General features: G+C 42.5%; 1 protein-coding gene across 1 annotated transcript in view; it reads left to right on the forward strand.

Annotated features, from left to right (window-relative positions):
• The window catches only part of LOC144667644 (glutamate receptor ionotropic, NMDA 2C-like), a 178668-nt gene that overhangs the window by 58897 nt on the left and 93986 nt on the right, over positions 1–25785 (forward strand). Inside the window, exon 4 of the mRNA XM_078529118.1 lies at positions 13969–14083. Within this exon, the coding sequence (XP_078385244.1) occupies positions 13969–14083 (115 nt within the window). The remainder of the gene's footprint in view (positions 1–13968; positions 14084–25785) is intronic.

Here is a 25785-nt window from a genome sequence, read left to right on the forward strand (position 1 = left end):
ACTGTTTTACCCACCTGCTACCACATTTAATGCAAATTTGGAGAAATTCTGCCCAGGATATCAGGCCCTGGGAACTTATCAACCTTCAGTCCCATTAATTTCTCCAAGACAACCTTCTTACTAATATTAATTTCCTTCAATTCCTCATTCTCCCTAGTCCCTTGGATCTCTAATTCTGGGAGATTTCTTGCATCTTCCTCAGTGAAACAGACACAAAATAATCATTTAGCTTCTCTGCCATTTCTCTATTCCCCATTATAAATTCTCCTGTCTCTGCCTGTAATGGACCCACATTTGTCTTAGCCAAACATTCCCTTTTTACATATCTATAGAAGCTTTTACAGTCCATTTTTGTTTTCTGCTAGTTTACATTTATATTCTATTCTCCCTTTATCAGTTTCTTGGTTGTCCTTTGGGAGGATTTTAGAATATGAAAATCATCACGTTTACTCTATTCTGGCAACTTTACCGGCCTTTTCCTTTAATCTTATGCAATCCTTAACTTCTTTTGTTAGCCACAGTTGACTGACTTTTCTTTTTGGGTTTTTGTGCCTTGAAGGAATGTATAGTTGCTGTAAACTATGTAATAATTCTATAAAGACTGTCCATTGCCTATGTACTATCATACCTTTTAGTGTATTTTCCCAACCCACCTCAGCCAATTTGCTCCTCATACCTTCATAATTTCCTTCGTTCAAATTTAGCGCCCTGGCTTCAGATTGAACAAAATTATGAATTAGCCCCTTTTTGTTACATAATACTAGATGTAAAATAGCCTGCTCTCCTCAACATACTGCTCTAGAAAACCATTCCTAACACACTCCAGAAACTCGTCTTCCACAGCTTTAGTGCTCATTAGGTTTACCCAGTCTATATGCAGATTGAAGTTGCCCATGATAACTGTAGATCTACATGCTTAATTAGTACCACGCCCCACACTACCACTACTGGCATTGTGGCCTATAAACAACTCCTATCAATGTTTGCTGTCCCTTGCTGTTTCTGAGCTCCACCCAAACAGATTCCACATTTAGTTCTTCTAATCTGAGATCCTCCCTTGCTGATGTACTGATCCCATCCTTTATTATCAGCACAACACCACCTCCTTTTCCTTTATGTCTGTCCTTCCTAAATGCCCATTATCCCTGAATATTTAGTTGCCTTGGTCACTGTTATGATACAGCAGGTGGTATTTGCCAGTCTGACCAAATCCACAAGGGAAACTTGGCCACACTATCACAACGGTTTTGCAATTTGTATTTATTATGGAGAAGGCTTGTGCACTGAATTCAGAAGTAATGAATCCACTAACACATTTAGGGATTTTAAAAATTAAATTAAAACATTTATTAACAAAAGAAAAGAATAAACCACATAAACAAGATTACAATTACACAATTATTTAATATTATAATGATTCCCAAAATTCCCAATTAATCAGACACCCAACTACACACCTACTTTAAGGCAACAGTCCAAAATAGGTTGTAAATTTACAGAGACAATCCAGCAAGGTTACCAGAAGCACCCACTTGACAGGGGAATTCCAAAGGCTTTTAACACAACTTTGGTTACTGGAACAGCAGACTTTGGCTTTTCCCAAAGTCTGTTTCACACAATCACCTTTCAGATCTCACCCGGCCACACCCACACAGCCTTCTATCCTTCTTTAAATATATCTCTTCCTCTTTGATCTGTAAATCCCATTGTTCCTCTATGTCTTTGGAATTTACTTTTCCTATAATATAAAAATCTTTTAGTTTGTCCCTTATGGTCAGTGCTTTTGGGAAAAATCAATGTAATAACCTTGCCTATTTATCTAGCCAGTTGTAAAAACCTTTATCAATTCTCTTTGAAAATCCAACTTTTCCTCTTATCTAAAAATGCAAATTTCATTCACACCCTATCTGTTGACTTTACCCTAAATCACTCCTTAGCATTTCAAATGCCCTTTTACACCTAACTCTTCTGATAATTTCAACCTTGCAATCTATCTGTCACTAGTTTAATATCCCACAATAATATTATCAAAAATATGATAATTTCATAACAGTCACCCTGCAGCCATGTTTCTGTAATGGCAAATAGATCATATCCATTTACCTCTATTTGTGCCTTTAAATCATCTGCCTTGTTGTGAATGCTGTGTGTATTCAGGGAGAGCGCCTTTAACTTGGTCATTTTGGCATTATTCCACATTCTAAGCTTAGTTGATGTTCGCCTTCGTTTTGCCTGCCTTCTAATTTCACTTGTCAACTTTCTTCTTCCTTCCAATTTGAGCTACCCCCCCAGGTTCCCATCCCCCTGACAAACTGGTTTAAACCCTCCCCAACAGCACTAGCAAATCTCCCTGCAAGGATATTAGTCCTGGTCTTGTTAAGGTGTAACCCTTCCACCTTGTACAGGTCCACCAGCACCAGAACTGGTCCCAATACACCAGAAATCTGATGACATCCCTCCTCCAGCCACATGTTCAATCAATCAATCCTCCTATTCCTTTGCTCACTATCAGGTGGCACTGGGAGCAATCCTGAGATTACTGCTTTTGAGGTCCTGATTTTTAAATTCCATCCTAACTCCCTAAAATCTGCTTTCAGCACCTCATCCCTCTTCTTATCTATGTCATTGGTACATATGCGGTCCACAACCTCTGGCTGTTCACCCTCCCCCTTCAGAATGTCCTGCAGCCACTTTGGGACATCCTTGACCCTGGCACCAGGGAGGCAACACACCATCCTGGAGTCACATTTACTGTCTGATCCCCTGACTGTTGAACCCCCTATCACTACTGTTCTTCCACTCTTCTTGCTCTCCTCCTGTGCAGCTGAGCCACCCGTGGTGTCACTGACTTGCCTCTGGCTGCACTCCCCTGAGGAATCATTGCCCTCACCAGTATCCAAAATGGAAAACTGATTAGCAAGCAAGATTCCAGCATTACCTGCCTGGTTCTTTGACTGCCTGGCAGTCACCTGTTCCCTCTCAGCCTGTACACTCCTAACCAGTGGTGTGACCGCCTCCCTAAACGTGCTATCCACATAGTTCTCTGCCTCGCACCACAGTGACAACAGACACTGCTCAAATTCCAAAATCCAGAGCTTAAACTTTCGAAGCCGGTGATAATTCCTGCAGCCGGTGATAATTCCTGCAGATGTGTATGTCTGGGACACAGTGTGTCCGTGACTTCCCACATACTGCAGGATGTACATTCCACTTGGCCAAGCTGACCTGCCATACTGTAACTTTCAAAACTATTTATTATAATTAGAATAAGTAAAATAACTAACCGGTTATTCACCAATCAGTTTCTTCCCCTGTACCGAAGCAATTGTCAGCTACTCAAGGCTGAAAAAGGTAGAAAAAGAAAGGGACACCTCCTTCCCCTAACTCCCTCACTCACCAAACTCCCACTTTATACTCTATGCATGCAAAGCAGTACTCTCAGTACAGATGAGGCAGCACAGAGGAAGGCCTCTTTTTACGCTCCCTGAAAAACAACTGATTCAAGCTTCTGAAAACCAGTTTAAGCTGCCTAATTAACAATCTGCAGCTGCTTTCAGAAAGCTTGTATACCCCTGTTTTTAAGACTGGATTAAAACATTACTTTTTTTTTTATTCATTCATGGGATGTGGGAGTCGCTGGCTGGGCCAGCATTTATTGCCCATCCGTAATTGCCCTTCAGAAGGTGGTGGTGAGCTGCCTTCTTGAACCACTGCAGTCCCTGTGGTGTAGGTACACCCACAGTGCTGTTAGGAAGGGAGTTCCAGGATTTTGACCCAGCGACAGTGAAGGAACGGTGATATATTTCCAAGTCAGGATGGTGAGCGACTTGGAGGGGAACTTCCAGGTGGTGGTGTTCCCATGTCTCTGCTGCCCTTGTCCTTCTAGATCAGGGGGTGCAAACCTTTTCTTTAATGAAAGCTACTTCTGATTAATGAAAAATATCCCACGCTACTAAAACATGTATTGAAAATATTGGATTGATAAGGGTACAAAATTAAGCTATTACAGTTGAATTACAAAAATATATACTTAAAATGAAGAAAATTGATCCTTAACCTTCATTTCAATGTGAAACCTGATACTGCAAGGTGTCCACCAGCGCTGTGTAATCTGGTTTGTATCCTGAGAGGGCAACTCTGACCGAGTCATTCAGAAGCTCGTTGGTCAGACACGTTCAAAATTTGGATTTGATGAAGTTCATGTCAGAAAAGGCGGATTCACAAAGATAGGTGGAACCAAGCAGAGAAGGCACTTTCATTGCTGCTGTGCAATGTTACTGTACCCACGAGACTCCAGAAATTAGTGGCAGATTGCCTTAAATTCAACTGAATGTCATTTTGAAGGTTGACATTCTCCATTTCCATTGTGACACAATCAAGGTTAAACAGCCAGCGCACTAATTGGTTCAGAAATCTCACTAACATCTACTTCCATGAAGGGGTTTAAAGTAAACATCACGTCAGGCTCCAACTGCTCAAAATCATTAAATCTGTCGTTGAACTCTTGGCCAAGCCTGGTCAGGAGGTCACAGTGCTCGGCAATGTCCAGCAGCCCAGCAGTAGCTTCATTTTCTACCAGCGTTTGGAGCACAGAAGGAAAATATTGTGTTTTCCTCTTCTGCATTTGCTGTACCAAAAGGTTAAGTTTTGACTTGAAAGCTTTCACTGCACTAATCATGTCAGCAATTGTCTTCTCTTTCCCTTCAATTCATAGTTCAGGGCATTCAATTTCCCTGCCACATTTGTTAGAAATGCCAAATCACGCAGCCACGCAATGTTCGATAATTGAGCGGTACCTTCGTTCTTGACTCCATGAAAGCTTTAATTTCTGGCAAAGGTGAAAGAAATCGACAGTATTTTTCCCCTGCTAAGCCACTGGATTTCAGTGTGCAGCTAAAGATCGCCATACTTGGCTGACAGTTTGCCAAGAAATTACTTGAATCTCTGGTGCTGTTTGGCCTTTGCACAAATTGAATTAATAATCCTAACAACAGGAGACATAATATGATCAGTACTCTGGCACAAATTGCCTGTTGATAGATGATGCAGTGACAGTTCAATAAACGAGGGAAATCGAGGTCTGCTTGAGAACTTGCAATGAAACCGGCCTGGCACACAGTCCTTGCTGGTGCACCATCGGTGGCTATTGCCACTAGCTTCTCCAATGGTACATTCTTTTTTGCAAAATAATTCTTGACCACTTTGTAGATATCAACTCCCCTGGTTGTGAACTTCAGAGGCAATAATGTCAGGAATTCCTCTTTAATGGTGAAGTCTTCAAACACCATTCAAATAAACACTGTTAACCGATTCATCGCATTGATGCATGTACTTAAATCCCTCTCTAGCTGTTCCATCACACCGGCCGATAATGCCAATACCCTTCTTGCCCTGGTGTTTGCTCCGAACTGCATGTCTGAAATGGCAGGCATAATTTCAGGGCTGTTTTTGAAATCTTTGAATAAGTACTTGGCCATCAGAGTCATCGTGCCCTTCACAATTACACCATCTGTAAATGTTGCCTTGTCTTTGGTCAAATAATGAGCAACTCTGTTGTTGCATTAGCTTTCTTGTTTGCTTTTGTGAAAAACGATTGCTGTCTCTGCACCGCAGCGTTTAGTTCACTTACTTTTTGTGGTCACAGCTGCTTCCTGTAGGAAAATCTCTCTCAAAATGCAAAATGCCTCTCCACATTGCAGTTTTTCCCACTGTAACTCCAACACTGCAGATTAAAGAGACACACTTGTCTTTAATGATTGAAAACAAAAAATTGTCCTCCCACTCTTGATGGAAATAGTACGTCTTTTGCCTTTTTTTGAATGGACCTTCCTCTGCATCCATGATGTCAGCAAGGGTAGATTATTATTCCTGCCACATGCTAGCTAGCAGAGTTGTGCTAGTACAGATGATCCTTGACTTGTGTCGATCCTCGCTTATGGCAGGTCACAATTGCCACCCATGTTATTATTTACAGCAGTCGGACCCGCACTTACAGCATGACGCTGACTCAGGCATCGGTGTCGTTTACAAAAGTTGGCAAACTAGCTACCTTGCTGTGGAAAAATAATTATATGACTGGAATCCTGTAATACTATTGGTAATTTTTCCAAATATTAATGTGAGCTACTCATTGGCAGACAGCGAGCTACCAGTCACTTGCGTTCGACATGTAGGCAACCCTGTTCTAGATGGTTGTGGTCGTGGGTTTGGAAAGTACTGTCCAAGGAGCCTTGGTGAATTCCTGCAGTGCGCTTTGTAGATGGTTCACACTGCTGCCACGGTGCGACGGTAGTGGAGAGAGTGAATGTTTGTGGATGGGGTGCCAATCAAGTGGGCGGCTTTGTCCTGGACGGTGTCAACTTCTTGAGTGTTGTGGGAGCTGCACTCATCCAGGCAAGTGGAGAGTATTCCATCACACTCCTGACTTGTGCCTTGTAGATGGTTGGCAGGCTTTGGGGAGTCAGGAGGCGAGTTACTCGCCACAGGATTCCTAGCCTCTGACCTGCTCCTGTAGCCAGTGTTTATGTGGCTTGTCCAGTTCAGTTCCTGGTCAATGGTAACCCCCAGAATGTTGATAGTGGGGGATTCAGTGATGGTAATGCCATTGAATGTCAAGAGGCGATGGTTGGATTCTCTCTCGTTGGAGATGGTCACTGCCTGACACTTGTGTGGCATGGATGTTACTTGCCACTTGTCAGCCTAAGCCTGGATATTGTCCAGGTCTTGCTGCATTTGGACATGGACTGCTTCAGTATCTGAGGAATCTCGAATGGTGCTGAACATTGTGCAATCATCAGCGAACATCCCCACTTCTGACCTTATGATGGAAGGAAGGTCATTGATGAAGCAGCTGAAGATGGTTGGGTTGAGGACACTATCCTGAGGAACTCCTGCAGTGATGTCCTGGAGTTGAGATGATTGACCTCCAACAACCACAACCATCTTCCTTTGTGCTAGGTAGGACTCCAAACAGTGAAGAGTTTCCCCCTGATTCCCATTGACTCCAGTTTTGCTAGGGCTCCTTGATGCCTCACTCGGTCAAATGCTGCCTTGATGTCGAGGGCAATCACTCTTACCTCATCTCTTAAAGTGTAATTCTTAGTTAATTGCTAAATTATAGAAAAAAAAGACTTCAGATAGAAATTAATCCTTAAAGCGCTCTCATTCACCAGCTCACTGAGAGATTCACATCTTTCAGAACAACATTTTCTTTCAAAATATGCAAAGACATTGCATTACCTGGACTGTTGAAAGCTGACCTAAATTTTTTTTTTAAATGTCATAAGTTCACCTTTAGACTGGGAGCAAGCTTGCCTTTTCTAAGAAATCACCTGACCAGTCTGGTACTTGTTGAGAGGAGAGCTATTTGCTTGTTTGCACTGCAATTATTTTAATGGTTGGGGAAAAACTGATTTAAAGTCAGTCTAGTGATTTACTGGAAATCACGTGACAGAGATGAGCTTTAAGTTTTGAACTTTTTTTGAATTCAGTTGGGACTGAACTGAGAAAGGGAAAAGCTGCCCAGCTCACGCTCTCCTTGCCTTGCCTGAAATCATATGATGGTCAGTTTCCAACTAAGAATCCTCATCTCAGTGGAACTTGCCTGTCTTTGGAAACCAAGGAAGCTGAGACAAGAAGAATTGTTCTGACTATATTTTCCTCCACACCAAAGCTCCATTGGTGAGAATCTCCAGGCACCACCACCTGGAAGTTCCCCTCCAAGCCATTCACCATCCTGACTTGGAAATATATTGCCGTTCCTTCACCGTCGCTGGGTCAAAATCCTGGAACTCCCTCCCTAACAGCACTGTGGGTGTACCTACACCACAGGGACTGCAGTGGTTCAAGAAGGCAGCTCACCACCACCTTCTCAAGGGCAACTAGGGATGGGAAATAAAAGCTGACCCAGCCAGCAATGCCCACATCCTATAAATGATTTTTTTTTAAATCCACTGGGACTAACAGTCTGTCTTCACATGAGGGTTCTTCAGATCAACAGCATCGAAATCCTGTGAATTTTTTAAACATAAAACCTATTCTCCAAAGCCCATCTCTGCAGAGACTGTACTTGTTTGTCCTTTGTGTGTGAATGCTGGGGGACTTTAAAAGGGATCGATACTTATACTTCCAAATTACAAATTGTGTGTTAACCATTTCTTGCAACTTGTTTTAAAAAGAAATTTTGTTTGATAATAAATCAATCATTCTGAGTTTATTGAAGGAAGCCTGGTTAAAGCCCCTATTATTCTAGGTAACAGTAGCGAAGGTAAAAATTGGCCATTTTGGTGAGTGAATCAAACTTTTCAACTAATGGTACAACCTGTGGAGTAGGGGGGCCAGTCAAACTGCTCACTCCACCTAACCCGGTCGTGTAACTGTACAGACCAAAACAGCACTGACAAAGGCCTCTTGTTATCTTCTTGTAGGAATATGCAAGGCTCATCGAAGAGATTAGTGCAAAATGTGATAGAAGTAAAAAATACTGGGGAGACCACCACATCCCATTCCAAGCCTTCCACTGGCACGAGACTTTACTGAAGTAGTAGCCATGGGTTTAAATGTGTAAGAAAAAGACAGAAGTATTTTCATTTTGCACTTTATAGATATGGTGACCAGATTTAGTACTTCTACAATAATACATGGTAAGGATAAAAGGGTGATTATAAAGTCATGGAAAAATGGATAGGGACTGGATTTGGAGCACCAGCTAAATTTCTGACTGACAATGGGGCGGAATTGTGAAGTACAACTTTAGAGACATATGAAAATATGAATATTGTGGTCATGAACATTGCAGCTAAAAGTCCTTTCAGCAATGGACTCTAAGAAATTATGCAATGATCGCTGAGATGCTCCATAAGATCCTAGCCAATCAACCAAACTACAAGTTAACAACTGCCCTGGGGCATGGGTGTTCCAGGCAAAGAATTAGCTTCAGATTATTGGCAAGTATAGTCATTAGCAATTGGTTAATGGGAGGAATCCCGAATTACCTTTGTGCTGTGATAGTTCCCCTGTACTAGAAGGAACTCCAATTTGTTCCATTTTTTTCTGCTCACTTGAATGGTTTACATGTAAGGAAAAAGGCATCCATCAAAACTGAAAATTCAGAGAGCACTAAGGCATTGTCTGTGACCGACTGGCAAAAACTTTAATTCCTCATCACATTTAAAAAGCTATCCTAGGGATACAAGTTTGCTCACCATCACATTCAATTCCTTTCTGAACACCTCCCACTGATCTTCTAATGATTTCCCTATTAACAGATTTGCTCAGTTTACTGTGGACAGCCTCTGTCCTTATCCCATTGAAGCCAGTCTCTATTTGCCAAAAGGAAACAGCTATGGACAACTGAAGATGTAAGGAACACACAAAAATTACAGGAAAAGCCTGCAAAAAAAAACAATTCCTAGTGACTGGGAGAGATACAAAGAACAAGAACAGGTGATGAAAGAAATAGAGCTACCAAAAGAAAGAATGAAAAGAAACACAAACAGGTCCTCTCTGCATTAGCCATAGCCCCTACCTCCCAATTTGGTGTTGTCCACAATTTTTGAAATTGTACTTCCATGTGTGTCCATATCACTAAATAGTATCAGCAGTGATCCCAGCGCTGATCCCTGCGGAACACCACTTTCCAGGCTGAGTAACTACCTTTCAATGCCTATTTTGTTTGTTGTAAAGGCTAGGCCATGTCTAATGAACTTAACTGAATTTTTTTGAGGAGGTAACTAAAGTAGTGAACAGGGGGATGTCTATGGGTGTAGTAAACATGGACTCCATCATGAATGCATTCCATAAAGATCCAAATAAAACTTGAAGGAAAATTATTCAAATGGTTAGGAGATCAGTTAGGCAGTAGAAAACAGAGGAGGCAACACAATTAAATGCCTTTCAGGCACTTGATTGGCCACCACCAGACCTTCTGCTTACTTGACTCCTGATGCCACATGGTCTGACCTTAATCCATGGGAGAGGGTTTTCCCCTGGCCAGGTAGGCAGGCCCAGGAGCAGCCACACAGTCTGCCACCCCCGATTTCACACTGGCTGCCTATTAACAGCCAATTCAGTGTGAATCGCTTGCTGAAACGCTCAGCGCTCCCTGGGTGGGGTGTTGGTGGTGGGGACAGGAGAGTGAGCGAGGAAATCAGCACATGTGTGCGGGTGGGCTCAGGGAGCTGGAGATTTCTAACATTAATATTAAGGTAAACATGTCCCCTCATATGATTCTGTCACGTGAGCAGGGACATGTTAAAAATGAGATTTAAAAATTTATATTTTATTTTTAATTAACATCAGAAACCTTATCCTGCCCATGGATGAGGTTTCCTCAAAAATCCATAGGCCACTTGGCCCTTTCACCCGCCCACCAATCGTAAGGTTGGACAGGCAGGGAAAATGCACTTTAATTAATTTATTAATCGGCTTAACAGCCCCTGAATTGTCGGTAGGTGCACTGCCAACACCCACACGTGCCTGACAACCAAAATATCACGTGAGTGCACGATGACATCGGGGCGCTCGCCCGCCATCATCACTTGCCCGCCAACATCCCGCGCCCGCCAACATCCCGCGCCCGCCATCATCCCGCGCCCGCCATCATCCCGCGCCCGCCATCATCCCGCGCCCGCCATCATCCCGCGCCCACCATCATCGCTCGCCCGCCATTATCCCGCGCCCACCATCATCCCGCACCCGCCATCATCGCTCGCCCGCCATCACCGCGCGCCCGCCATCACCGCGCGCCCGCCATCACCGCGCGCCCGCCATCACCGCGCGCTATTTCACGTTCATGCGTGTCGGGTGTGCGCCCACACGTCAAGCTGAAAATCCAGCCCCAGGAGTCTGGTATGTGGCCTTTTGAAAATCCATATATATTATCAACCTTTTTATGTTACTTCCTAACCTCTTTCTATTCTCTTTCTGTCATCCTCTCCTGTTTTGTCTATGTGCTGAGTTTCTTTCTTAGTTTCAGTTTTCTCCTCGTTACATTAGTTATCCATGGTGTTTCATTATTGGCTGGTTAGTTCATGCTCTTAAGTGGGTTACATTTCTCCTAGACTCTGATCGCCATTTTCTATATATCTCATTGTTGTTGATTTCACTACATTTTTTCACTTAATCTTTCCAGTTTTCTCATCTCCTTAAAATCAGAATTTTTTTCCAATTTAGGTGTTTGATTCTTGGCCTTCTCAAGCTTTATCTTAAATCTTATTATGTTGTGATCGTTATTACCTAGATGTTCCACTATGTTTAATTTTCTTAACATTTCTGGTTCATTCCCCATTACTAGATTCAGCTGCACTTCCTTTCTTGTTGGACTTTTGACATACATAGCTGGCTATCCAGAGAAACTAATAACAAATTAAGGATTGGAACTCACAAATGTTAATGTAAGCAAGAAAATAAATCAATTAATGGAACGTTGGCCTTTAAACGAAGGAGACTCGAATGCAGGGAGTATAAATCCTGCTTCAGCTATACAAAGCCCCATTTAATCCATAGCCAGTGTACTGAGAGTAGCTTTGGGCTACATCTTAAGTGCACATTTTGGCCTTGGAGAGAGTGCAACACAAACTTACCAAAATGATGTCTGGACTCTAAGGGTTAAGCTAAAAAGAGATTAGACAAAACAGGGCTGTATTCCTTGGAATTGAGAAGGTTAAGGAATGATCTGATCTAAGTTTTCAAGATATTAAGGGGAATAGTTAGAGTACATAGAAACTATTTCTGCTGGCTCGGGAGTCTAGGAATTGGGGGGCATAATTTTAAAAATTAGAATCAGATCGTTCGGGAGAGGAATTAGGAAGCACTTCTACAAAAGGTGGCAGAGGTTTGGAACTCTGTGCTGCCAATGATTAATGTTTGATCAATTGTTAATTTTGAATCCATGACTGATACATTTTGGTTAACCAAAGGACATGAAGCAAAGGTGAGTATATGGAGTTGGGTCGCGGATCAATTATGGTCTCCTTTAACGGCGGGATAGGGTTAGACCTAGATAAAAGCAAAAAACTGCGGATACTGGAAATCCAAAACAAAAACAAAAATACCTGGAAAAACTCGGCAGGTCTGGCAGCATCTGCGGAGAGGAACACAGTTAACGTTTCAAGTCCGCATGACTTCTGTTGAAGAGTCATATGGACTCGAAACATTAACTGTGTTCCCCTCCACAGATGCTGCCAGACCTGCTGAGTTTTTCCAGGTATTTTGGTTTTTGTTTTAGGTTTAGACCTAAATGGCTTCCTTTTTTTTTATATAAGAACACTGTATTGGAAAATAATGACATTAAAGATTGACAAATTCTTAGGATCTGATGGTTTCCACCCAGAATTTTAAAGGAAGTAGATAAGGAGATTGCAGACTCTTTAACCATAAGCTTCCTATGTCTGTTGATCCAGAATTGACCCTTTAGGTTGAGAAATTGTGAATGTAATTCATTATTTAAGGAAGCCAAGAGAGAAACAAGGAATGTATAGATCCATTATCCAACAGCTTTGATCAGAAAGTGATTAGAATCTGTAATTAAAGACAGATTGAAACTCTTTCGAGTTATCAACAGTCACAGATTGCAACTCTTTTGAGTACAATCACAGTTCTTGGTTTCCGGGAGTGGGACATGAACCCACAACCCTCTGATTCAAAGGCGAGGGTGCTATGAACTGAGCCACAGCTGACACCTCTAAAGACAGATTGAATAAGCACTTGGAGAAATTTGAGCTAATTAGAAAGCCAACATTGTAAAGGATAGATCATGTCTAATGAGCATAAATGAATTTTTTGAGGAGGTAACGAAAGTAGTGAACAGGGGGATGTCTATGGATGTAGTAAACATGGACTCCTAGAATGCATTCCATAAAGATCCAAATAAAACTGATGCTATTAAAGGAAAATTATTCAAATGGTTAGATCATCAGTTAGACATATAAAACAGAGGGGGCAAAACAATTAAATGCCTTTCAGGCACTTGACTGGCCACCGTCAGGCCTTCCCTGCAGCTGAGGTCCCCAGAACGGAAGTCTGCCCGCCAAGAACTAGCAGCTGGCCAGGTGAAGGCTGGCAGCTTGTCATTGCCACCAGAGGGAGCGGATGCACTGGCTGCTGGTGGCACTGCATCCACCCAAGGCCCAGGATGACAGAGGCTCACCAAACCTCAGGTGTGTGAGGGCAGGATAGGGGTTGCAGGAGATGGTGGAGCGATGGGTCGGAGGCAAGGGCAGGGGGCTGGTGACCCTTGCCCAGTGCTAGGTACCTTGATCAGGCTCAGAGTGCCAGACCAGGAGGACATTGGCAAGTCCGACAGACTGGGCAGCTTTCCAAGGGCAGGGAGAGCTAAATTACGGTGGACTTGGGGATAATGGATGCCAATTGACTCATTAATGAGCCTAATTGATAACCTGGCAGCCAGGAATCCTGCGTCAGTCCCTTCCTCTCTCCGACTTAATTGGGGGAGATTTTCCTACTGCCGGGAAACTGACACAGGGCCCCTCCCACGATTAAGTGGGCCCAGCTGCCATTCCTGCCACAGCGGACTGCGTAAAATCCAGCCCCATGTCCGGAGTACTGGCTACAGTTCTTGGAACTGCATCTTATGAAGGTTCTAGTGACGTTGGAAGGAAAGTCACACAGATTCAGCCAATTGTGACACAGCCTCCAGGGGTTAAATTATGAGGAGAAATTGCATAAATTAGGCTTTTATTCCATGAAATATAGCAAATTAATGGATTATTTGATTAAGATTTTTAGGATTTGGAAAGGAATTGATAGTATAGATAAAGAGAAACCTTTTTTCCACTAGTGGGTAAGTGTATGACAAGGAGACATCACTTTAAAATCAGAGCTAGATCAGCAAGGATTAAATAGAGAGTAAAACTCCTTGTACGTGAGTAGTGAAAGATTGAGTTAGCCACGTATCCTGTATGTTCTATCTCATTGGACCTAACAATGATCCTGAAATGTATTTCACAGGCACATGTTGAACGTTAGCTGGGAAGGTAAAGATTTCTCTTTCAACGAGGATGGCTATTTGGTGAAACCATCGATGGTTGTAATGACATTGAACAGAAGCAGATTTTGGGAAATGGTGAGTATTAGATGAATGTCCCTAAGCTAGAGACCTGTTGAAGTTGGGTCTTAACTATTTGCCAACTATGCATTCATTGTGGAACACGCATTCAAAATTGGTAAATCTGCACTGTGTGTTTTTGAGCAATAAGTAACATGCATAAAAATGAAAGTCAGAACATCTGGAGTCTGGGATCACGTGGCAGAATAGATAGCAAGCTGGCTACTAAAAGCAAAAGAGAGTAAGGGTTAAAGGTATTTTCTCAGGTTGGCAAATGGTGGGAAGCAGGTGTTCCACAAGCATCGATGTTGAAACCACTGTCGCCATTTACAATGATTTGGATTCGGGAAGCAGAAATATGAATTTCAAAATTTACAAAAAGTGACACCAAATAGGGGGTGTAGTTAATACAGAGGAGGATTGCAACAAATATAGAAAAACATTAATAAACTTGAAGAATGGGCATGTAATTTATATTGAGGTTCATTTGTCAGTAAGTGTGATGTGGTAGGAAGACTCAGGAGGCCATGCACTCCAGGGGAGAAGAAAGGGTCAGATTTTTGTGGAGCTGGGAAGACCCCACAGACCTTTAAAAATGGGCATGACATCGCCCCATTTCAGACAGATGGGGGAAGGGGGCAGGGCATGATTCACACAGGAGGGAAACCAGAAATCAACAGAGTCATTTGAACTTAGTGCCAAGTTCAAACCAACACCATTTTGGCTGTTGCAAGGCCCTTAACCTGCAGTGTGGGAGTCACAATTGATGGAATAGACATAAACCCTCTTGAAGGGTGGATAAGGTCTGTTTAAGTGTCATGATCTGAAGATTTTTAAATCCTCCAATCTTTAAACATGCAAAAAAGGCTAATGCTGTCAGTGAGTTTTTTTAAAAATCCCTCTGCTACACTACTTTGTGAGACAGGCCTGCTCTATAGATTAGAAAAAAAGTTGCCATCTGGCCATACAGTTGCAATAGACCCTTTGACATTTCACTAAGGGCTATTATGTCATAATGGATGCTTGGCTGAGCTTAGAAAGCTACAATTATCTCAGCAGGGGTTGAGTTCACAGTTTGATTGATTAGCAGTTTAAAGAGGCTATTAAAGGATTAGCTGTCTTTGTGGGGTCTGAATAGAAGTTTGTTTGTTTCTATATTAAATTAACCACTTGAGGAGGTTTATAAGCTTTGGATGGGTTTCTTGAACAGGAGTTTTTTCACTATCAAGTGTGTATGAACGAACTGTATTAGATCATTATTTTATTTCTTCATCTCCACATAGCTCTTGAGATCTGCCTATGGTGGATACTGGGTGAATGGCTATGGAGGTGGCATGGGGGGTATGGGGGGCAAGGGTTGCCATGGAAGTGATATGGGGTTATGGGGGGGCATGGGTGGTGGGGTGTGAGGGCTAGAGGGCCCAATAGTGTCTAAAACAAGTGGGACAAAGAAAATCCAAGAATCAAAAAGGACCTTCTAACTTGCCCACCTTGGCACTTGCCCATGCCTGTGACTACCTAGGATCTGCTTCTGGGCTTGGCAGGCCCAACCCTATCCTGCCCCTGCCTCCCCAGAGCAAACATTGGATCTAACAGGGCTCTTTAATCAAGGCAGGTCTGCCAAGTCTGGAAATTTCCCACCTCAAGCTACCTACCTTGTAGTGAAAATACAGCCTTAGGTGTCTAAATGGGGCCAGGGGAAATGGATCTAGAGGTACAGATAGATAAATCACTAAAAGCAGTGATGCAGGATAATAAGGACATTTTTTTATAAAGCAAACAAAGGTTCATTTCTAAATGGATAAAATTGAAAAGCAGAGAAGTTATATTAAACTTGTATATACCACCTTTTGGAGGACTGTGTATATTTCTAGTTTTCATATGAAAGAGGGGATACAGAGGGACTGGAGAATGTACAAAAAGTTTACTAGAATGAAAGCAGAACTGAAGTTATATCTAATAGGAAAGATTTAACAGGCTGGGGTCCTTTTCTCTAGAAAAAAGATTGAGGGGCTGACCTGATAGAGATTGTTAAATTATGAAAGGGTTTGTTAGGGTCAACATAGAGATGAGGCTTCCACATCTGGAAAAGCCAGAATTAGCAGCCATAAATATGAGGTAGCTATGAATAAATCCATTCGGGAATTTAGCAAAAGAGCCTTTATCCAGGGAGAGGCTAGAATGTGGAATTTGCTACCATAAGGAATACTTGAGGCAACTGGTATAGATTCTTAAGGGTTATCTAGATAAACACGTGAAGGAGAAAGGAATGTAAAGATATGTTTAGGTGGTTAGATGAAGTAGTGTGAAAAGAGGTTTCTATAGAACATAAACATCTGCATCAGCATGGACCTGTTGAGCTGAATGGCATGTTTCTGTGCTGTAAATACTGTGTAAAACAGGGACAAGGGAATCTTTCTGATCACCACCTCCTCCAGGCTGAACAGCACTTGGAAGAAGCACTGACGGTAGAAAGGACACAGAATGTCCACCATCAGGACTAGCACCACTGACTGAACTGGCTGAATCCTGAAGGACGAATGTCAGAATCACCTGTGTAAGAGGTGGAGGAATCAACATGAGACATTAACCTACAACCTCATACTCATTGATCAACCTGTCAAAAAACATAGGATCATGACACATGGTGTAAGTGAGAACCACATAGCCCTTGTGAAGATAATCCTGTCTTCACCAAGAGGACCTCTTCCATTATGGAGTTTGGCACTACTACTGTACAAACCTCCTCAGCTGAAGATCAGATCTAGCAGCACAAAACTGGGTATCTGAGGCTGTGGCCCAATAGCAGCAGCATTATATGTTGTGATCACATATGTTGTGTACATGATCACCTGCTTTAATGAGGAGTGTAAGGAAGTGTCAGGAGCAGCATCAGGCATAGTTTAGAATAAGGTATGAACCTAATAAAGCTATTATACAAGGTTACTTGTACACTAAATATCAAAAGCAGCAAGCTGAACAGTTCCAAAGTAATGGATCAGAACAAAGCTCTGTAGCCCCAGGACATTCGATGGTGAATGGTGGTGGATAACCAGGTAACTGACAGGAGGTTGCACAGACATTTCCATCTTTCAACTAATGGTGGAGCCCAGCTGATAGGTGCAAAGAAAAGTATTTGCAAGTATGTTCAGCTCCAATGCCAGTGAATGATTCTACTTCCCTTTGCCTGAAAAGTCCATATCATGGGTACCAGTGTCCACCCAATTCAGTTCACTCCATTTGGTTCACTCCACATATCATTGAGAATGATTGAGTGCATTGGATACAAAGGTTCTGGGCCCTGACAATGTTCCAGTTAAAGATTTGTGCCAGTACAGCTATGACACCACTATCTGCCTGACAATGTGGAATATCACCCAAGGATGTCCTATAAATAAACAGGATAAATCTGACCCAGACAATTACCACCCCATCAATCACATCCCAATCATTAGTAAAGTGATGAAAGGAGTGATCAAGATTGCTGTCAAGTGGCAATTACTTATCAATAACCTACTCCATGCTCAGCTAGAGTTCACCCAAAGCTTCTCGAGTCCGAATCTCATTAGATTGATCTAGGCATGCATGCTGGAGCCAGAGGTAGCCACATCCACATCAAGATCATATTTGACCAAGTGTGGCACCAAGGATCCCTAGTAGAACTGAAGTTAATGGGAATCAGGGGGGAAATTCTCTATTAGCTGGAGTTATACCTGTTACAAAAGGAAAATCTAGGAGACCCATCATTACAACTCCAGGACATCACTGTTGAACAATGAACAAAGAAAAGTACAGCACAGGGTCAGGCCCTTCGGCCCTCCAGCCCGCGCTGATCATAAAGGAAGGGAGGTCATCTGCCCTTGACATCACTAGCTCTCCATTCCAATTAAGCAATGGTTCTTCATGAGCAGGGTAGAGGCTGGGCTCCAATGAATGGCTCTGATGCTCTTCTGTCAATTTGTGGCCAGACTGAAAGGGCTTCACTAATCCAACTAGAACCAGAGATGGTTTCCTGAATGCCTTAAAGCCAATTCTCTGGTATCACTTAGCTTGTCTGACCATCCATATATGAAGCTAAATCTGATAGAGTCAGTGTGGGAGATTTCTCTGTAGTTGTCCACAGACAAGGTTGAGCAATGGGAGATGCACATCCTTCAGTGACTGAGATTATAATATGGGATGGGATAATGTGGCTCTTTTAAAAACAAATGCAGGTATATTATAAATGAAAATGAGGTAATGGCAAATTTGTTGAATAATTGCTTTGTCTTCATCATCTAAAATCAGAACCAAGGCATTCAGGAGGCTCAGACTCTTCCCAATATTATTCTGATACCCAGGGCTAGTCTCATCGTTCCTCAACTTCAGTCTTATGTCACGATCCTTATCAATTCCTAGTTTCAGTCTCTACACAGTCATTCCCATTCTCCAATGCACCTCACTTCCTGATATCATCCTTCTTCCTCAGTGCCAGTCTCTCCTCACTATCACACTCATGTCCCATTGTCAATCCATCCTAATAATTTTCTCATTTCTTCACCACCATCCTATTGTACTCTCATCCAACAATCATTTTCATTCCCCACTGCTATTGCCTCCCCACTTAATCATTCCTGTGCATTAGCAACAGGGATCCTGCCTGCTGGCTGGAGAGCGGGCCAGTGTCGGGCCTTCCCAGGGGCTGCCAGAGGCCAGGATCTCTCCAATCCCCATCTGCTGCTCCCAGTAATGCACCCACTAGAGGCCTAGGATCAACAATGGTTCCCAAGTCAAAGGTGAGGGAGAGTGGGGTGGGGTCGCAGGATGAGTGGATTGCTGGTTGAGGGGCTGAGGGGGGTCAGAGGAAAGGACAGGTAGTGACACTCAGCTGGTGTCCCCTTCCCAATACCAGATACCTTGATCAGGCATTAAGTGCCTTTCAGTGAGATCTCCCTCTCCCAGCCCCCGCCAACAGTTTGCTTTTCAGGTTCCCCATGTGATGAGTCCCCCAATTTAATGCTCTCCTGACAGCGCGTTTGGAGGCATGGGGGGCATTTAATCAGGTGGGAGGGTGCAGGGTGGGGCTGCTGTCATCTTCCCATCTCTGCCTGAATTAAGTCCAAGGTACACAGCGGATGTCTTTCCTACCCGGGTGTTAATTGCGGCCTTTACGTAGCAATTAATGTCCAGTTAAGGCCTCATCCTCCAGCTGCTGGTATTCAACCAGCTGCCACATGGGCAACTCAAAGCAAACCCTGTCAGATCGAGGGAGCCAGCATCGGGATGGGGAATGGGGCCTGCTGTGAGCTACCCACCCTTAACCAACAACCTCCAGTCCGCCTTCATTCACCTGTGGTCTGGGGCCCCTCATCAATCCTAGGCCTCTGGTGGGTGCAATACCAGCAGCAGCCACTGCTCCTGGTGGCGCTGACCAGCAATGGAGAGCTGCTGGCTTCCAGTATTTCTGCACCCAGGGTTCAAATCCCAGGAAGGACCAATGATGGCCAGTTAAGTGCCCAAAGGACACTTAATTCCGATGGGCCTTCCCTAACAGAGGTGACATGGGGCTCCCACCATTCTAAAGCTGGTGAGTGAGACCTGTCACTAACATTAAATTCCACCTGGTGACTGCTGCCAAAACTAGTGGTGGTGTGAAGCCCTTTAACTGGTTATTAATTGCCCATGTCAAGACTTCAATTTATATTTGGGTGGTAAGGCCGTCCATGAGCCTTCCTGCCTGGACTTAATTGGGCAGAGTTGGGAATGCGGTGGTGTTCTCACCCCGCACTCACCCACCCGATTAAATGCCTCGCCAGAGGAGCATTAAATTGTAGTGTTTCAGCTCTGAGAATTCAGTGCCAGTGTCACGCCTGGGATTCTCATTCCCCAATTTGCTTCTCCGCCCAGTATCATTCTCAATTCCCAGTTTCAATCCCATGGTCATTCTCATTCCCTCGTGTACTTCACGCCTCAACATCACTGTCAATTGCCAGTGCATTCTCTCCACATTAACATAAATATTCCACAGTACTCTCTCTCCCTGCCATCATTTCCATTTATCAATGCCAATTACCTTGCTATCACTCCTATCTCCCAATGACAGTCTCTCTATTACACACATTCCACTGTGTGAGTCTCTCTTCATTATTAGTTTCATTCTCCATTGTACTTCTCTCACTACTTCTCATTCCCTCGCATCATTCTGTCACCATATCGTTCACATTCATCAGTCTGTGTAGCTGGACTGAAATTCATCTGCATTACATTAAACAACAGATTACACACATACATACAGTTGCAACAATTCAGAATTTGATCTTTGAAACAGCAGGCAGTTTCCATAGAATCAATTCACTATATAACAGCTCTCATTTTACACCATTTTTACCTTTTATCATCACATTCCAAAGATATTACCAATAAATCTTAACTAAACTAACATATATGCAAGTAACATCAGAATAACAAACATGGACTGCAGCGGTTCAAGATGGCAATTCACCACCACCTTCTCAAGGGCAATTAGGGATGGGCAATAAATGCTGGCCTAGCCAGCAAAGCCCACATCCCTTGAATGAATAAAAAAATGTCCTTAAGCCCTTCTTCATTTCTGTCACCATGGTTACATTACCCTCTTAATCTCAGTCCCATTCCCCACACGTGACCAGACTATTATATTCTAGACCATCATGAATATGGTTGAGCAACTTGCACATATTCCATCACTTCATGTCTGTGTAGATACATTTGCCTTCAGCTGCTGAACACAATACTTCTCATTCTCAGCAGCAAGATGTTTTAAACTCATCCTGTGTTGGTCCTGTGGACTTCCTAGGGCACTAAATTACTCAAGTAGTGTCAAGTTTCATTCACACACACTCCCAATTCTTCTCTCTGTCCCTTCTGCCAGGATTTAAATCTGCCAGATTTTAAACCAGCGCAGAGAGAGAGAGAGAGAGGAGATTTCATGTTAAAACAGCTCAGGTGATGCTCAATCTGTGGACCAACCACATTCTGAGAATATCAAAGTGTGACATCACAGGGAAATTGATAAGTGATGGGTGAGTATTTTTCCTATTTGTTTTAAAACAGGGTAATTTATTAGCAATTGTAAGGTCTTAGTGGAAGTAATAAGGTTTAGGAGCAGTTTATTATTAGGAAGAGTAGCATTTATTAATTAAAATAAATCAGTTAACAGGGAATGAAGATGGCAGAGCAGGTGATGTGTTGCCTCTGCAGAATGTGGGAGTTGATGGATGCCAGTGTGAGAGTTGATGGATGCCAGTGTGATCCACAGCAACCATGTCTGCAGTAAGCGTCTGAGGAGCTTCAGCTCAGTCAATCAACTGGGAGCTGAGTTACAGGCACAGCGATGCAACAGGGAGGGGCAAAAGTTACCTGGACACTTTGTTCCACAGGCAGTCACTCCCATTATGATAGGGTTGTCTAATTTGTCAGTATTCAGGGACAGAAGGGTGTGACTGCAAGTGAGGCAGGTATGGGGTTTGAGAAGGTGGAATTGGAGAAGCCTCAGCCTTTACAATTGTCCAACAGGTTTGAGGTTCTTGCAGTCTGTATGGATGAGAGTGGGGGCTGAAAAGTGGATAAGTGAGCTGACCACAGCAGCTTGGTACAGGAAGCCATTCCGGTTGGGGGAGTAAATGGGAATGTAGTGGTTGTAGGAGCCAGTATAGTCAAGGGGATAGACACAGTTCTCTGCAGACAGAGAACAAGAGTCCAGAAGGCTATGTTGCCCACCCAGTGCCAGGGTTTGGGACATCTGTTTCAGGCTGGAAAGGAACTTCCAGTGGGAGGGAGAGGATCCAGTTGTTATGGTCCACATGGGTACCAATGGCAGAGGTAGAACTAGGAAAGAAATTCTGCTTATGGGATTATAAGCAGCTAGGGGCTAAATTAAAAAGCAGAACCTCAAAGATGATAATCTCTGGATTCTTACCTAAGCCACAAGCAAATTGGCGTAGGGTAAATAAGATTAGAGATATGAATGAGTGGCTCAGTGACTGGTGTAGGGAAAAATGGGTTTCGATTCATGGGGCACTGACACCAGTACTGGGGAAAGTGGAAGTTGTTCTGTTGGGACAGCCTTCACCTGAACCATGCTGGGACCAGTTTCCCACAAGTCTTATAACTATTGCGGTAGAGAGGGCTTTAAACTAAATAGTTGGGGGGAAGGGTTCATGAAAGAAGAGCTATGGTAAATCATAGAGAAACAACAAAGCAGGGTCCTGATTTGGGTAATGATAACCAGAGTGTAGCAGGGAAGGACAGAGAGTACAAACTTAAATTTACACCAGCAGATCAGACTGGAGATTGCAAAAATGGTTTAAAAAAAAGACAAGAGTTCTCTGTATCTGAATGCACACAGCATTTGTAACAAAATGAATGGATTGCTAGTACAGGTAGAAATAAATACATATGATTTGATGGCCATTACAGAGATAAAAGCAAAATACTGCAGATGCTCGAGATCTGAAATAAAAACAAAGTGCTAGAAAACCTCAGGTCCGGCAGCATCTGTGGTGAGTGAAGTAGAGTTAACATTTCAAGCTGGATATGGCTGTTCTTTGGAACCCCTTCAGAATAGGGCAACTACAGAGACATATTTGCAAGGTGACCAAGGCTGAGACCTGAATACTGAAGGGTATTTGACATTTTGAAAAGGCAGGAAACTAGGAAAGCTAGGTGGGGTAGCTCTGTAATTAAGTAGTAAGAAATGACCTTAGCTCAAAAGAACATGATGTAGAATCAGTTTGAATAGAGATAAGAAATAGGAATGATGAGAAGTCACTTGTGGGAGTGGTTTATAGGCCCCCTGACAATGGTTACACTGTCAGACAGAGTTTACTGGAAGAAATAAATGGCCCAGGTAAGAAAGGGTCTGCATTAATCTTGGGTAACTTTAATCTACATGCAGATTGGGCAAATCAGATTGGCAAAGGTAGCCTGGAAAATGAGCTCATAGTGTATTTGAGCAGTACATTCTCTAGCCAACCAGGGAGTAGACTATTCTAGACCAGGTATTGAGCAATGAGACAGGATTAGTCAATAACCTCATGGTAATGGAGCCTCTTGGTGACAGTTATCATGACATGATTGAATTTCATGAAGGAGAGAAGTCAGGATCTAAGACTAGTGTTTTAAACCTGAATAAAGGGAATGTTTAGGATATGAAGACAGGGTCAGCCAAAGTGAACTGCAAAACTAGATTAAAAGTAACAGTAGAGATGTAGTGCAGACTTTTATGAAGATATTTAATAACTCAGCAAAGATTTTTCTCAGTGAGAAAAAAAGACTCTTTGAGAAGGATGCACCATCCATGGCTAAATAAGGAAGTTAAGGATTGTATCAAATTGAAAGAAACACTATAAATCTGCAAAGATTAGTGATGGGTTAGAAGATTGGTCAGATTTTAAGAACCAGTAAAGAATGACTAAAAAAGGGAGAAATTAGAGTATGAGAGAAAACCAGCTGGTAATATACAAACAGATAATAAGAGTTTCTACAAATATTTAGAAAGAAAAAGAGTAACTAAAGCTAGTGTTGGTCCTAGAGTGTTTGGGTAATTGATAATGGAAAACAAGGAAATGGCAGAGGCATTGAACAGGTTATTTTGTGTCTGTCTTCATTGTAGAAGACTTAGAAAAACTTCTCAAAGATATTTGAAAATCAAGAGGTGAACAGGAGGGAGGAACTCAAAACAATCACCATCACCAGGAAAAAGTTGCTGGAAAAACTATTTGACCTAAAGAATGAAAAGTCCCCAGAACTAGATAGCCTACATCCCTAGGGTCTTTAAAAGCAGTGGCTGCAGAGATAGTAGAGGCATTCGTTATAATCTTCCAAAATTTCTTAGTTTCTGGAAGGGTCCCAGCAGGCTGGGAAATAGCAAATGTAAAACCTTTATTCAAGAAAGGAGGGAGACAGAAAGCTGGGAACTATAGGCCAGTTAGCTTAATATCTGTCATAGGGAAATTTCTAGAATTCATTATCAAGAGGTAATTGTAGGGGCATTTAGAAAATCATAATGGGATCAGGCAGAGTCAACATAGTTTTGTTGAAGGGAAATTATGTTTAACTAATTTATTAGAGCTCTTTTAGGAAGTAACAAGCAAGGTTGATAAAGGGGAACCTGTAGATGTGGTGTACTTGGATTTCCAAAAAGTATTTGAGAAGGTGCCACATCAAAGGTTGCTACACAAAATAAGAGCTCATGGTGTAGGGGGTAACATACTAGCATGGATAAAGGATGGTTAGCTAACAGGAAGCAAAGAGTAGATATAAATGGGTCTTTTCAGGTTGGCAAGCTGTAAATAGTAGAGTGCCACTGGCATCGGTGCTGAAGCCTCAAGTGTTTAGAATCTATATCAATGACTTGGATGATGGGACTGAAGGTATGGTAGCTAAATTTGCCAATGACACCAAGATAGGGAGGAAATTAAGTTGTCAAGAGGAGGTAAAGGAGTCTACAAAGGGATATAAATAGGTTAAGTGAGAGGGCAAAAGTTTGGCAAATGGAGTATGATGTGGGAAAATGTAAACTTGTCCACTTTGACAAGAAGAATATAAGATCAGTATACTATTTAAATGGAGAGAGATCACAGAACTCTGTGGTATAGAGGGATCTGGGTGTCCTCGTACATAAATCACAAAATTTGTATGCATTACAGCACGTGATTAGGAAGGCAAATGGAATGTTGGCATTTATTGCAAGGATAATGGAATATGAAAATAAGGAAGCTTTACTGCAAATGTACAGGGCCTTGGTGAGACCATATCTGGAGTACTGTGTACAATTAAGGTCTCCTTATTTGGAAAAGGATATAATTGCATTAGAAACAGTTCAAAGAAGGTTCACTCGACTCATTTGTGGGATGAAAGGCTGATCTTATGAAGAAAGGTTGAACAGGTTAGGTTTGTACTCACTGGAGTTTAGAAGAATGAAACATACAAGATCTTGAGGGGATACCAGGTGGATGTTTCTACTTGTGGGACAAACTAAAACTAGGGAACACAGTTTAAAAATAAGAGGTCTCCTTTTTAAAACAGAGATAAAAAGACATTTTTTAGTCTGTGGCATTCTCTTCCCCAGAAAGCAGTGGAGACTAGTCACTGAATTTATTCAAGGCTGAGTTAGATAGATTTTTGATAGGCAAGGGAGTCAAGGGTTATGAGGGGAAGACAGGAAGGCGAGAGAGACTACAAACAGATCAGCCATGATCTTATTGAATGGTGGAGCAGGCCCAAAGGACTGGACAGCCTACTCCTGCTCCTGTGGTCTATGTTCCTATGTAAGTTATCTGGGTAACGTGTACAGTCATTTTAGCCCATTGTCCAGTTGTAATCTTTGTTCTTGAATCCATAGTAAACTAACGTTACCAGCACAATTAACTGTAATACCAGATAGATGTACCATTATGTTCATCACATCTGTAGCTGTTGGGTCCTTCCAAACAATGACTGCCAGCAGTTCCCACATCCAATCTGATTTGAAGTTGTGTGAACATTCCCAATTCCAGCTGTGCTGGTTAATGTCCACAACAATCACTTAATTCAAAAGCTGAAGCTGTTGAAACCTTGTACTCCCATTTCTACATCTCCTTTCTCCAAATGACAACACCATTAGGATCAAAGTAGTGTTGTTGCAACTCAGATTCCCAGGAAGGTATTTTAAAGTCCATTGGTCTGTGATCACTGTCAGTAGAATTGCAAATTATCGCACT

Source organism: Cetorhinus maximus, chromosome 24 (genome assembly GCF_964194155.1).
Source record: "Cetorhinus maximus chromosome 24, sCetMax3.hap1.1, whole genome shotgun sequence".
In the NCBI taxonomy this organism is placed as follows: Eukaryota; Metazoa; Chordata; class Chondrichthyes; order Lamniformes; family Cetorhinidae; genus Cetorhinus; species Cetorhinus maximus.